Source organism: Drosophila arizonae, chromosome 4 (genome assembly GCF_054131065.1).
Source record: "Drosophila arizonae isolate 15081-1271.41 chromosome 4, UAZ_ARI_1.0, whole genome shotgun sequence".
Taxonomy (NCBI): Eukaryota; Metazoa; Arthropoda; class Insecta; order Diptera; family Drosophilidae; genus Drosophila; species Drosophila arizonae.
This window is the reverse complement of record NC_142924.1, coordinates 22,130,320-22,145,091: the sequence shown is the minus strand read 5'-3', so window position 1 is coordinate 22,145,091 and position 14,772 is coordinate 22,130,320. Positions and strand designations below refer to the sequence as shown.

The window sequence follows — 14,772 nt, the reverse complement described above, 5'->3', positions numbered from 1 at the left end:
GATGTAGGTTTGGCTGTAGCTTGTTTGGTCACTTTGATCATTTAATTCAGTCTGTTATAATTTATTACTTATTATAATAGTACATACATATGCATGCAGGAGATTAGTCATTGTATAAAGTGTACGATGCCGGCATAAATATGATAAATAATATCGATTACGCTCGCTAATAAATGAGCTGTTAAATGATGAGATTTAGTTAGATTTGTTGTTGTTGTTGCTGCTGTTGCTGTTGTTGTGCACGACGAGGGCGATGTCTATGGCGATGACAATGTACTTTATATGCATGCTTGCCTCAGCCATATATGTGTGCATGTATGTATGCAGCAAGCCCTAGTAAGGTGTACGAATCCTTTCAAATATGCATAACCCAATTTCATTTTATGCAGCATACTTATTGGTGCAGCCCACGCGATCCGCGCTGCACACAGCCATATAAGCACATATACACGTACATGTACACATACATATGTATGTCTCTCTGGCACACTGGCTGCTGTAATATGCATTAGATGCCCGATGAGTATATATAGTATAGCGCCTGCTGCTGCTGCTGCTGCTGTCCGTGACTCGTCAATGCATTTAGATGCTAATTACGTTTGGCAGCAGTTAAGTCCGCCAGCGTGGACTTGAACGGCCTCTTTAATTGGCCTCCAGTGATGTTTTGGCTTCATGCTCTGAAACTCAATTCGATTCGCAAGGTGAAAGCGTAGACAGGCTGCAATAAAACTAAGCACCTGCCGACCAGCGCGCACAAAATAAAAATATATGAAAGAATATCACAAAAAAAAAAAAAAAAAAAAAAAAAGAAAGAGAAAAAAAATGAACAAAAATATTTATGAGCAGGCACGCGCTACGCTCCTCCTCCTGCTGCTGCCAGCCATACGAGAATCTTTACGAGCGCACAGCTTGGAAAGGTCAGCCAGCTGCCAGGCAGCCAGGGAGCCAAGGAGCGAGGCACTCTGGGAGCCTGCAGCCACAGAGCCTTCAAATATTTCATGCATCTTGAGCAAAAGACACACAGAATATAAGCGAAATAATCGAAATTCACTGATTTGCATATATTTTCAATGCAAAACGTTTTATTTCAAAATTTCAAATTGTTTGCGGATAAAACAATATACATGTTTATGAGATATTAACAAAGAATGTGAAATCAAATCTTTTACTCCTCTTGTGAACCGAGTAAACTGCTCAAATATATTCAATATTAGATTCGCTAGAAGCTAAAGACTTCTTTTGTTGCTTTCATATGCTCAGTTTTTAATACAATTTGAAATGAAATGTTACGCAAGCTATAATTAGATTACGTAATCATGTTCCATCTTCGTGCACGCATTTTCGCGCAGTGCACCCAGTCGGTACACACAAAGAGATTTTGTCTGCTCCTGCTCTCTTTGCGGTCATGTCTGCCGTATGGCCTCAATGGCCATATCAGACATCTTTGGAGGCTGTGCGAGCGATGACGTCAGCACGTCTCCCCCCCTCATTCATATGGGCACCTGATGAGAGTCAAAGTAAATACAAACAAGTATCACGAAGACATGTCCAGTTCCAGCTCGAAGCGCGACTGGTAAATATTACGTTTTGGTCCTCGGCTCCTTGCTCTGACTCCAGCTCCTGCTCTGGCTCCGGCTCCGGCTCCGGCTCCTGCTCCTGCTGTGGCTGTGGCTGCGGCTGTGGATGGGACAAAAGTCATAAATCAAATTTAATTTGAGAAATATTGCCGCATTTTTCGGGCAGGGCGGTCGGTGGAATTTTTCGACAACAAACCAAAGCATAAATATTTGTACTGTTATTTATGAATGTGGCCATAGCCAAACAGGATATCATAAAATGCAATGAATGTTTTAATTAATTTTTATCACACTTTAACTAAACATTGAAATTATACGCAAACATCACGTATCTTCTGTTTACCCATATTTTATATGTTTTCATACTTTTGAGGCCCCTGATAAGGACCCAAGACAAATTGTCAGCTAACTCCTGGTACAGTTTTGGCTTTGTGTAAGCTCCTTTTACGATGTTGGGCACATTGGGGATATGCAAAGATATCTTCTGCGGATTTACAACCGCATTACGTTAAAAATTTAATAGGGTGTTAGCATATGAATGCAATACCATATGTATGGCATATAGATTATATTATTGTATTACCATATGTATGGCATATAGATTGCGAAGATTGACAATGAATGTTCCGATTACCCTATGAATCGAAAATTCGTATTAGCTGAGTAGGCAAAATTTAATAAACTCGTATACTTCGTAAGCTGAGTGATAAGAGCATATTGGCCTTGCCCACTTCAACATTTTCCCATTCGCTGGGCTGAAGGATCATTATTTATTATAGTGTGTTGTTAATAGATTAACGATATAATCTATAGAAGAGAGAATTTCGTTCGTGCTCCAAAAAATAGTTTTGGTTTTACATATTTTATTCATTTATTTGTTTTGTATTATTATATTTGAATGTTTGCAAAATTTGAATCATATCGGCGCAATGGTTTGGTTTGATCTATTATCAAACCTTTCAATATCCCAGAGGACTTAAATATTCAAAATCTGTACAGGTATGCTCTGTATTGTCCGAGCCTAAAATATTAGCATACATATTCGTTTTTAGTCAATCCCAAATTAAACTTAAAGTTTTTAACACTTATTCAGCTAATTTTGTTCTTGAAAATATATTAACAAAAAAATATATTAAATTAAAATTTACATCGTCCTAACGGATAAAATTATTACAAAATTTATTTTATTGAATATAATATATGAGATATGACTATCGCACTATAGATTATATATATGTATATGTAGCGGTACAGAAGTCGTGGGTAAAGCTGAGTATATCATCGAAACTTTATGCACTAGGCTGGCCTTAACCGTTAGTCAGCTCAAATTTAAACACGTTTTTAAGCGTGCATATAGGTGCATATAGGACCTATAGAACAGTAATGGAGCAGTAATAAGTAGTTGGAGTCCAGTTGGAGTATTCAGAGCATATATATTTACATGGAATTGATGCTTGAATAACAAAAATACTTTATAGTTGGATATATACGCAATGTGGTAAAACAATAAAGAGGCCGCGCATTAAGCGTCTTTAATTGATGGGGAGTAGATGCCTTTCCAGGCAGTTCCCTAAAGCATCGTAATTACATTCAGTTCAGTGTGAAACCATCATTAAAAGTCGCAATTTGCATAGTCTTCTCGGCTAGCCAAAAGACGTGTATTGGGTGATAAATAATTTGGCAGGGGAGCCCTGTGGGCATTATAATTATCAATTGCGCTTAAATAGAAACCATTTACATTCTTAGACGTGCGCTCACTCAGCCGGTCTAAGCAGCTCGACCATAATTTCACAATTTTAGGGAAACTAATTGAATCACCTTAAATCAACGTTAACACAATTTGCAAACAAATGGAATTTGGGAGGGCGTAACGCTCTTATTTTATTATATACCAATTTACGCACACACGTAGCTGGAGAAATTTGTCATTAATTAGTCTACAGGTGTTGCGTATGTGTGTGTGTGTGTTTTTGGGTGTATTTATGCACGAGGCGTGTGAAGAATTTGACCAGGTAGGTGCTGGCAGAAGGAGCTCATAAAAATTGGCAAACAAAGGCAACTTTGGACAGCACGGACGTTCGAGCAACTCAAATTTGCGTGTGCAACATTTCTGTGGCATCTGAGGTTTGGGCCACCTACGACTTACGTAAATTTTTTCTATTCTGTTGTTGTTGTGTTGTTGCTGTTGCTGTTCTTTTTTTACAACAATAACGTAGAATCAGACAGGGCAGAGCAGCAACAACAAAAAATAGCTGCGAATGCGAAAAAGAAACAGCAACAACAATAACAAATATATAGCTTTTCACGAAAAGGAACCACAACGATCGATTTTGGTATTGGCAAGGCTTGGAAGGGCCATCAGGCTCGGATGAAGGGAGTGGAAGCGGTTGGCGGGGCGGGGCAGAGACAGAGGCAGCAGCAGAGGCACGGCCAGAGGCAGAGACAGAGTCAGGAGCATGGGGAGGGGCAGGAACTAGGGCCAGGGCCAGGGGCAGAGGTGGTGCCACGTGAGGCGAGGGCGATAATGATGACACATACAGGGGCCCTAGCCTTGCCAACGCTGCGGCAAAGTCACCGTGAATTACATTAAATGACGTAAGACAATGCAAGAAGGGAAGAACGCGCGCGCGAAAGCGAAATTTTCTAATTTTAAATATGATATTTGATTGTCTGACAATTCGTCTGCTGAAGCGAATTAATTTGCCTTTGGCACCGAATTTGGGAAGCATCCCAAACAGTTTCGAAATACGTGAAAGTTAGCAAAGGCCTGAGACGAGTTGGGATATCAGAGAAGAGTCTCGGGTCAACAGGGTATTGTCGATTCAGCAACTGAACCCACAATGCGCTGGCTATATATATTATATAATTAGCAAATTGTGCCATCGGACGTTTTATTCGTCGTTATCGCTGGCTCTGGGGCGAACGAAAAATATGCAAATCGGGCAAAAGCTAAAGCAAACTCTAACTTTTGTGAGCTGTGAAGTAGTTCTTTTGTTCTCTTATAGAAAGTAATAATAATAATGATGCTGATTGGCTTTCCAGCACTGTGTGGCCCCGCCGCGGAATAGTTTTCCTGTTCGGCTAGAGAGTGCATCCAATTTCCTGTCGTGTTGCGTGCCTTCTTGCCATTATTATAAAATGAAAACTCTCAAATTGACAGTGCTCGACCAGCAAATACGCTGTAAAATGGCAAATTAATTATACATTCGTTTGAAGTAAAGCTATTTAATTAGATAAATGCCCTCAGATATAGGAATATGCATGCACACACACACACATATATATATTTATATATATGTGCTCTCATTTGTAAATATTTGTTTACTTTTCACTTCTTTGACAAAGAATAGACTCGCAACTTTAAGAATTTAATGAATTTGCGAGCTTCTTTACATAAATAAGATTCGCCTGTCAAAGTCTTCATGGCTTTATTATTACTTTTATTCTTGAAGAGCTTCCATGAAATGAGCACACGGCGTTAATAAGCAGTAAAATGTCCTGCAAACATCCTGTTCGTTGGCAAGCCCGAAAAAAAGAAACCAAAGGCAAAGGCAAAAAAAAAAAAAAAAAAAAAAAAAAGAAAGAAAAGAAAAGTTTACGTTGCACAACAAAGCGCTTATTAAATTCGTCCAAGTTTGTTTCTGGCTCTTCGTTAAATTGGTAGTTAAAGCATAGTCGAACTTCGACTCTAGTTTCCACCACGTAGCATACTATTCCCCGTGGTATGCTTTATCGAAAATCAAAATGAGCTAAGCGAAATTTACGGCGAGCCTAAGGCAATGTATATATAGTAGTAGTATTGGCGTCTACCCTGTAATCATAAATTGGAATGTAAACGGAGTTGTATCGCAGGCAAACGGCACATGCAACATTTGAGGTCCATAAGGCGAATAGTTGCCCGACCTCGTCTAGGCCTTCGCAATTACAGGGTATCATCATGTCAGCTGTCTCGATGCGAATGGAGCATAATATGTTACATTTATAGCAGACATATAAGAAAGTGAGCCGAGCTATTTTAGTGCATTTTTATAGCATCATTTATTGTTATTCTGTGTGCGCATATAGGGTATTATCGAATCAGACAGTTTGGCCCACCTTAATACATACAACATAAAGAACTAACTGTACATCTACTGTGCATACATACATACTTAGGCCTTCAAGGTAATGGTAACAGTAACGGTTACTCGCAAAACACGCAAGCAAAACATTTAAATCGATTTCGAAGCAACCTTAGAATTTTCCAGTCCATCGAGGGAGTCAACAGCTTTTGACACATTAAAATTTGTAGATAGCCTCCTCACAAGTTGCTACAAGAAGTCTTCAGAGGAAGGCCAGCCAAGTCCTTCCGTTCCGTTCCTAACGGAAGTGCAATGAGGTCAAAACTATTCCGCAAATTTAATGAGCTCTACTTAGAAATACGTACATACATACGTACTTGCATATCTACCTATATCCTGAGTCTAGAAACTGGTTCGCCTTAAGCACAAAGCGTGGAGAGTGTAAAATGCATTAAGCATGTCTTGTTTCTATGGTTTTAAGCCCTTCATAAAAAAAGTGAATTATAAATAGAATTTATGTAGGTTTCTTTTATCATATTTAAAAATAACCCAGATATATTCCTTAGCATTCAACTTGCTCGAGCCGTGTGCTACGACCGTAAAGTATTACTTTACAAGTCAATATTTGTGTTACATGAATACAAAAATGGGAAATAGCCGAATGGGAATAGCTGGAATACCGAAAGGAAAATACTCTACTCTCTCTCTATATATATATATATATAGATGAGCTCCACCTTGCAGTAATAATATTATTATTAATATACATATATATCACATACATAATCATATACGATCATTAATATTATTACTGCAAAGTAGAGCTTTTCTATATAATTAATGTTTTTAAGTTACTTAAGCAATTTAATTTAATATATTTATAATTAGCGAAATTTTGAATAAATATATGTACATCTATATTATGACAACTGATGATTGGTATTCATTTTATAAATTAAAAGCAAAAATTATATTAATATTATCCATTAATTATAACACAGTTGATGTACTTTTGAATTGAGTAGAGAGTATTTTTCCATTAATATTTCTATTTTTCTGAACAAGCGACAAAGTCAAAGCTTAGATTTGAATTTGAAACAAATATTAATATTGACAAATATTGCTATTAATTGGTATTCTGAACTACGATTATGAACTAATATAATGACTATAATAATATAATTAAGTTTATATAATGTAATAATAATAAAAAATAAATCAATAAATGAATAAACATATAAAAGGAATAAATATTATTTATTTATTAATAATTAATTTTACTAATTATGTTAGTGCATTAATTGAACTGTGATGATGTGTAAATATAATTTTTAATATTAATTGAGAATAATTAGTGATACCAAAAAATAACAAACAAATATATAAATTCGAAAATAATTAAATAAACAAATTGTTTTTGAATATAAATTATTAAATTAAGTAGGAATAATTATTTATTTAAATAATTTGATTTTATTAATTTTCTTTATAATTATTCTTAATTAACAGTACAGGAATTTAATTAAATATTATGAATGCTAAGTAATAATTATTAAATAATAAAATAAATAAGATAAAATTATTTAAATAAATACTATGTTTTATTTACTTTTATAATTTATATTTAAAAACAATTTGTTTATTTAATTGGTTCGAAAATTAAAGTATAAATTAAAGTATTCTTTACTTAATTACTTATTTATTTCATTGCTTGTGTATTATATACTGAATAGAGTATGACTCAGTCGTGGCCTCTTGACCACAATTTGTTTTTGCAAGAATGCATTTTGTTTTTATATGCTCTGCTCTGCTCGGCTCGTCTTGGCTTGGCCTGGCTTGGCAAGGGTTTGGTTAGCCTGGCTACTTTTATTGGCTTTGCGTTCTGCCTTCTACGTGGGTGGGTGGTGGCCCCAGTGGCTGCACCACTGAACCACTTCACCTGCCCGCTGCTTCTCGGTTGAGCAAAAGTTTCGTGGCAGAGTGAGCGGTATAAATCAAATGATTGACAAAAAGTGCAAAATGGCTAATAGAAATGACATCAGAGGCAAGTGGTAAATGCTAAATGCCTCGCACGGCTCTCGGCCCAGAAGAGACTGGCCATGGAACGGGGCTTTTCCATTTGAGTCTGAATAGGTGGCACATTTATTTATAGCTAGCTTATTAACTATGCTCTGTGGCCGGGTTAAGCTAAGACAATTTCGATTGATTTTATATTCAAGAACTATTCCTATCTTTCTCTTGTAGGTAATTGAAATCCATATGGCATACTCCATCCAAGATATTTATGTGCGCGTGTGTGTGTGTGAAGACGTAACGCAACGAAGCGAGCAACAAATAATTTTTCAAAAATAAATGTACGGTAAGAGGCAGGCACTCGCTATAAGGAAGAAAGCGCGCAAAAAGTATAAATAAGCCGATATCAAAATGCTTTTAAACTAACTAAGGTGAGTAATGGCCGGGGATACGCTCCAGCGGACCAGGAGAGGAGCTCGATTTGTCTCAGTTATAAATGATTTTGAGTTGTCAAGAATTACTTACTTATGTTTATTTGATGTTATTTTGATTCATTTGTTGAGTTTCCATAATAATAGATAGTTATCAATAATAAGTTGAGCTCCCTCCGGGTTACAGTCGGCTACGACGGGGCGTTGATTTGATTTCTGATTGTGATCTGTCTACTTACAGCTAATCAACAATTAACCAACTTAAATGAACTAATTAAGCAATAGAATGCATATAAATAATATATAGTTTTAACACTTAAAATAGGGCACAAGCGAATTCGAATAATTCATTGTGTCTCTGTTGGGGAAAACCAAACGCTTCTTAACTTAATGAGTGTAAAGTTAATTACAAATTAAGAGCGAATTAAGTCTATTGAGTCATCCTGAAGCCAATCAGGGCTGAATATACATATATATATATTTGTATGTCTATGCCTGTGTGCGTACTGCTATCCATGTAAAGTGGAACTGTCCAATTGTCGAACTGTCTATGAGCAGCACGACGGAGGAGTCTCAACGTAATGGGTGGTGGCCTTGCGGCGCTATCTATTGTATACGCCAATCCAGAGAAACGCGCCAGAGGAACGGAGCTCGCCGAAACGCAATCAGAGCTATTGGCGGAGTGGAGCACGCACTCGAAGGCCGCACCAATGCACGAGAAAATAGTGGAGGAGACACGAAAAGAAAAGACTGAGAAGGTACATCTTCTTGGCAACGCTAAGGAGAAGCCGTCAAAGGAGAAGCCCCCCAAGCAGTCAAGACTAGCTGAACGATTGCGTCGCTCATTTCGGCGCAGTGTGCACAGCTCTCTGGAGGTCAAATCTACGTCGGACGATTGCCCAACGAAGAGCTCCGGCTCGGCGCCGCTGCCCAAGCTAGACAACAACAATCTAGCGGGACGTATACCCTTTTCGGTCGCCAGTCAACTGCACCTGCCCGGCCTGGCACTAGGAGGGCACATCAACGCGGCCCTCCTGCTGGACAGCCCCGACGAGTGCACGCCGCCGGAGTACGCCTACCAGCACCTGAGCAGCGTAGCTACTACCAATACGAACTCCAGCAGCTCGCTGGAGAGCAACTTTGAGCTGAGCGAACTGCGCGGCTCCCAGGCTGAGGGACTCCACTGGGCCAGCAGCCAGCTGAACCTTGAAATGGGCAGCGAGATGAGCAGCGCCATCAAGAATGAGGCGCCGGAGCAGAGGGAGGGTAAGCGACGAGTGGAACAGCTGGCAACTGGCAGCAGCAGCCGGATGGGCGATCAGCCGTCGGCTGTTCCGGCCAATGCCAGCCGCAGCTGCAGCATCACCAGTGAGAGCAGCTCCGTCCGGATGACGCGCCTGCAGAACTTTCTCTTCAGGAGCAGCAATGAGAGCTCTCGCAGCTGTCAGGGCCATTCGAATGATGGCTTCACCGCTTCCTCGTTCAACTCGTCGTCCGGCGAGTGGGAGCAGCTGGGCGCCCATGTGATATCCAGCAGCAGCGGCGTTGGTGGCCTGCACGACCTGAACACGGGTTCCTTTCCCGAGGAGGACATGCCGGATGAGGCCGACGTGGACCCCACATTGCCAATTGAGAGCGGCGATGCTGGCGCCTACTATCAGTATACGTTGACCTCTCCGAACAATCCCTTTCTGCCGGAAATTACAGCACGGACGTACCACAGCACCTACGAGGACGACGACTTGCAGGAGGGCCAGCTGCAGCCCGAGGAGCTGCAGCTAGATTGCAATGTGACATCTGTGAAATATACGGGCTGGGGCACTGGCACGCGATCCGCGCAGCTGCCGACGCCTGCTTACAGTCGCGCCGGCTCCCAGGAGTCGACGTTCAGTGAAAGCGGTGTTAGCTGCCCACAGGGACCAACGCCCAGCCCAGCGTCGAGCTCCTCCTCGACGCCGGGTCGGCATAGACGCAAGCTCTTCAGCCTGAACTCGCCCACGCGTCTGTTGCACCATCAGCAGAGCAGCCCAACGGCAACCCAACAACCACAACAGCAACAACAACAGCAGCAACAACATAATCCGGGTCAGAAAATCGAAATGTCCGCCTCGCCAACCGAGAACCTCAACGCGAGCGCCTTGGTGCGCAACCTGAATCCCTTTCTGCCCGCCACATCAGCGCCAATCGCAGTGCCGGCGGACCTGAGGAGCAAGCGCGAGGAGTTTTTACGTGCAACAATGAAAATCTGTCTGGTCGTGTCGCCGCCGACAAGCAAACTGCAGGTGAGTCAGTGTTTAGCTCCAGCAAGGGACCCAACGACCAGCGACCAGCGACCGGCGACACTGGGCCACGGCAAGGCAATGCACGGCATGGCACAGCACTTTCCTTTGCCGGAAAACAATTTGTAACATGCGAATAAAGACTTTTCAATTTCATTCTTTGTTTTATTTACTTGTGCTTCTGCTTCTGTCTCTGCTTCTTCCTCTTCTTGTTTTCATAAGAGTTTGTGAGACGCCAGCTGTCATCACTTTCTCATTTATTGTTATTTTGCCTCGCAGAGAGCAGTATTATCATTTTGCCGAGGATACGGAATGCTGTAGCTAAAGCCTCTTCTCCGTCTGTCTGTCTACGTAGCTAAATTGGCTCTTTGAAAAACAAAAACTATCTAAATAAATAATCGTATATCTTATACTTTTATATTAGGTCGCGAAAGTGAAATGAGTTTATGAATTTGGTTTGGGTTTGTGCAATGATCGTCCGTCTACTGGGCTGCCTGTCCATCTGTCCGCATAAAGTTAAAACATTCCTTTTGGGATATAGACTCGTGTGTAGCCTCGGCTGATAAAGCGACAAGCTTATTCAGTTTTAAGCATAAATGTCCACAATTTTAAGTAGAATTAGATAGGGATGGGCTGTGCCCTCTCATCACGGGCGTGATTTGAATTTAATTCAAGTTAAATTTTAAGTCTAATATATAACCTATGAATTGATGTATGCCAGTAGCGGATATGACAAATCGTTAAAAAATGTATCCTCTATAGTATTACAGTTACAACCTGTAACGAAGTCCTCTATGAATTCTAACTATAGTCTTGTCTTACATGATATAAATATATATCCCAATTGGGGACGGGGCAAAACAGAAAGTGGAGCTGGCAGCGTTTCGTATGAGTGCATGAGTATTCTGCAGTCGGTAACACCCGACTGTAACCGTCTTACTTGTTTATTTCTATATTAAACTGTTTGGTTCTTAAAATATCTGGAAAGGAACTGTTGAATTATAAGTTCGATTATAGAAATGCGATTCTCATCCTGCTCGCTCTTTAGTTTATGTATTACACACACACACACACATATGTACTACAGAAGTCTGAGTAAGTGTATTTTTGTGTATGCGGCACAACCATGAAGAAAACTAACAATGTAACATGGGAATTTCTTTTACAGAAGTTGGAGATTCGTTGCTGTCATCATAATTGTCCCAACTTGCCCATTTATTGTTGCAAACATATCTCGAATCAATTTATTTGCCAATCGAATGGCTCGCGTCCTTTCCTCCCGAATGGGCTTTAAGTGCTTTAATTATCTTGTTTCGAGAGCTTTTCTTCCTGACTGAATCATTTTTATTCATTTATTTTACTATTTTCTTGCGTGTGTGTGTGTGTGTAGTCAAGCTGTAACTAGTCAAGCGCAATAAAATATTATTTTATTGATTGGCCAGGCTCGTTTCAGGTGCAATCAGCTTGAAATGGAAACATGCAAATGCAGGAATTTGCATAGTATATCATTGTTTTTTCTTTCGTTTTTCATATTTTTTTATTTGGACGGTCCTGCATTCCATTTCATTGATTTATGGCAACGGATCTGGGTTTGGTTTTGTGGATTGTCGGCCAGCAAGGCAATCTTTCAAAATTAAAGCGGCTAATTGCTATTAATTTTTATGTTATCTATGCACTACATAAATATACACATATGTATATGTGTGTGTGTACGCACTCAACTATGCCGATTTGGTTGACAAAGTTGCGTATTCAATTTGATTATAAATATGTCGGATATTGGGTCGACGCTTTGCGGATTTCGTCTTTCTGTCACTCATACACACTCACACACAACCACACACACACTTCTTTCATTTATTCCATTTCAGCTGAAATCAAAAAGTCTCACCCACTTAGATGGCCTCGACACGCCGGTGCCAGGCTGCCAGCACGGTGCTGCCGCACCCACGTCTACCGCCGAGACCTCCACGACCCCGGCCATGTCAGCGCCAGCGGACACGCCTGGCCGGCAGACGCAATCGGTAAGTGAAGATATGGCTAAACAGTTCACGATAGCAAAAACAAATGGCATTTAGTTCAAACACTGCATGCCCCCAAATACGACATACACACACACATACATATAGCGTGTGTGTGTATGTCAAGTAGATATGTATGCCAACCAACATGCTATGTATATCCAACCGACTCCCGTCCCACCTGGCCATTCCCCTAGTGGCACACATCCAAATTGTGAAAATGTGAAAAAGCAATTCGTATTATTTTCGATTTATGTTTTTTGTTCCACACTTCCACTTCTCGCATCTGCGACATTCATTGATTTCCTCTTATCAACGGAAACTAGACTTTCTGTCTCTCGCTCATCATACAATATGTTCGCTGCTTAAGTTGTGATTAATAGTTTTACTGGGTATTTTTTTTTTTTAAATTTCTATTAGAAGTGTTTAGCTTTTATTTAATTTCTTATTTTTCATTCCGATTGGTTTCTCTCCTTATAGATATGCCAAAACCTTATGCTTATGCTCTTCTCTCTCTCTCTCTCTCTCTCTCTCACTCACTCTCTTTCTCTCTCTTTGTCTTTCTCTCTACGTTTTACTCTGATTTCTTTCTCTATTTTCTAACTATCCATTCCAATCTAAATGCTACTTTCTACTCACGTACATACCTGCATAAATACGTACATGTATACGAATACCTCATGTAGGGGGAGCTACGACAAGCCCCCAAGGTCTCCAAGCCGCAACAACCACACACCACGCCCACAACTGTTCCACCGCCCACGATTTATACGCAAACACCACAATATGTGCGCCGATCGCCGTCCCTGATGCTCTCGCCGAGCAGCCCGAGTCAGGCCGGCATCGGATCAGGTGTTCGCTGCAGCGCCAGCTCCGCCCAACACCCGGCGTGCAGCAGTGCAACCGGAACAACCTATTTAACACCCACGTCTAAGACCTTGCAGAGCCATTCCAGCGATGGCTTGCAAACGTCGGCAATTGGTTCAGGTGCTTCGATACCATATAGTCACTATGGTGGCTCCAAGAGCGTTGCCCCAACGATCATGAGTTCGTCGTTAATGCATCGCAAGAAACCGTTATTAACACGCAGCGAGGTGAGTCATCCAGCCAGACAAGACGCGGAGTCTGTGGAGGAGTCTAGACTGAGTGGCACTCAAGCAGGGTCCCTCAAATGGAGACCGAAATGTGAAACAATTCGATTCTCCTTCTGCTTTGTTTTGACATCTATTCTTTCATCCTCTCTCATCAATCATTGCCCATAAAGGGGATTTACTTTCTTCAAATTGATCTTTTTGGCATATAATCTGTGATATAATATAGGGAACTATGAGTGGCACGGGATATCTTTATACATATGTATATATTCTAGCTAGGGTACTAGAACATTCAGGTCCATGCAGGAAATAGGCTTAATATCTGTCGAGTTCTTTTTGATAATAATAAATTCTTTCTGTAGGTTTCAAGCTCGGAATATTTTTCGGTATCCTTTTGCCTGGACGCATCGCCATGTCCTGACGAGGAGTTCATACCGGCGACCAAAGGCACAACATTACAGTGAGTCCTGGATATACTTAGTCAATTTAATAAGAATACATCAAAGAGTTCCTATTCCTTATTTACAGAAATGCGCTGAGGCACATGCTGCACAGGCGAAATCTTAGCTTTTCGCAGATTAAAATTACAGACAATATTCCCACTTATAGCTATCCAGATACAGGTAGATACTCTTAGCCTATATGAATACTTGATATAAATGGCATTTGATTCTTCATAGGTCCATCGAACATGACAACCCTCCTAGACGAGCATACCGATGTTGAGAACTTGGCTGGACATCATCTGGTTATTACGGAACGCGACAGCAGTCGGAAGTCTTTGCAGAAGGCAGCATCCTTCGTAGGTTGACACAGACTTTGTCACATATATAGTTATTGTAAGAGTGTTCTTTCTCTATAGGGCTCTCGACAGCGACCTCCACGCCTCCTGTCCTCCGCCTCAACAGAGGAGACTAGTGAATCAGGCAATGCGCCTAGCAAGCAAATACTCGGTCGTTGGTCCTCCATATTCGGCCTAAAGAACCCGCAGCAGAATCAGCTCTACGATCTGCTCAACAATTATGCCAAGAACGGCGTGCCCCAGCGCCCAGATGCCTTCAACTCCGAGAATCCCGCGATCTCTGAAGCCCTGAACTATCTGCAAAACATGGACAAGTCGTGGCGCGACTTCGTCGATAGCAATGCAATGAGTGATAGCGAGATTAGGATACAAACGGCCATATGGGAGCTGGTCACCACAGAGGTCTACTACATTCACGCCCTGCAAACGGTTACGCACGTAAGCATTCCATTAAATCCTTGTAGTAGGGCATCCTCAATCTATACTCCGATTGT

The 14,772-nt window shown here is 40.9% G+C and overlaps 1 protein-coding gene across 8 annotated transcripts in view; it reads left to right on the top strand.

Moving 5' to 3' along the window:
• Positions 1-14,772, top strand: part of LOC108613117 (uncharacterized) — a 33,007-nt gene that overhangs the window by 12,966 nt on the left and 5,269 nt on the right. For 2 of the 8 annotated variants that reach the window (XM_089467766.1, XM_018006359.2), the window contains exons 1-7: positions 8,103-10,364; positions 12,233-12,385; positions 13,069-13,476; positions 13,839-13,936; positions 14,005-14,099; positions 14,157-14,278; positions 14,339-14,716. In XM_089467766.1, coding sequence (XP_089323892.1) covers positions 8,664-10,364; positions 12,233-12,385; positions 13,069-13,476; positions 13,839-13,936; positions 14,005-14,099; positions 14,157-14,278; positions 14,339-14,716 — 2,955 coding nt within the window. In that variant the 5' untranslated portion in view covers positions 8,103-8,663. Of the gene's footprint in view, positions 1-8,102; positions 10,365-12,232; positions 12,386-13,068; positions 13,477-13,838; positions 13,937-14,004; positions 14,100-14,156; positions 14,279-14,338; positions 14,717-14,772 lie in introns of those variants that run through there. The other 6 variants (XM_089467767.1, XM_018006360.2, XM_089467765.1 and 3 more) reach the window with 4 other exon arrangements.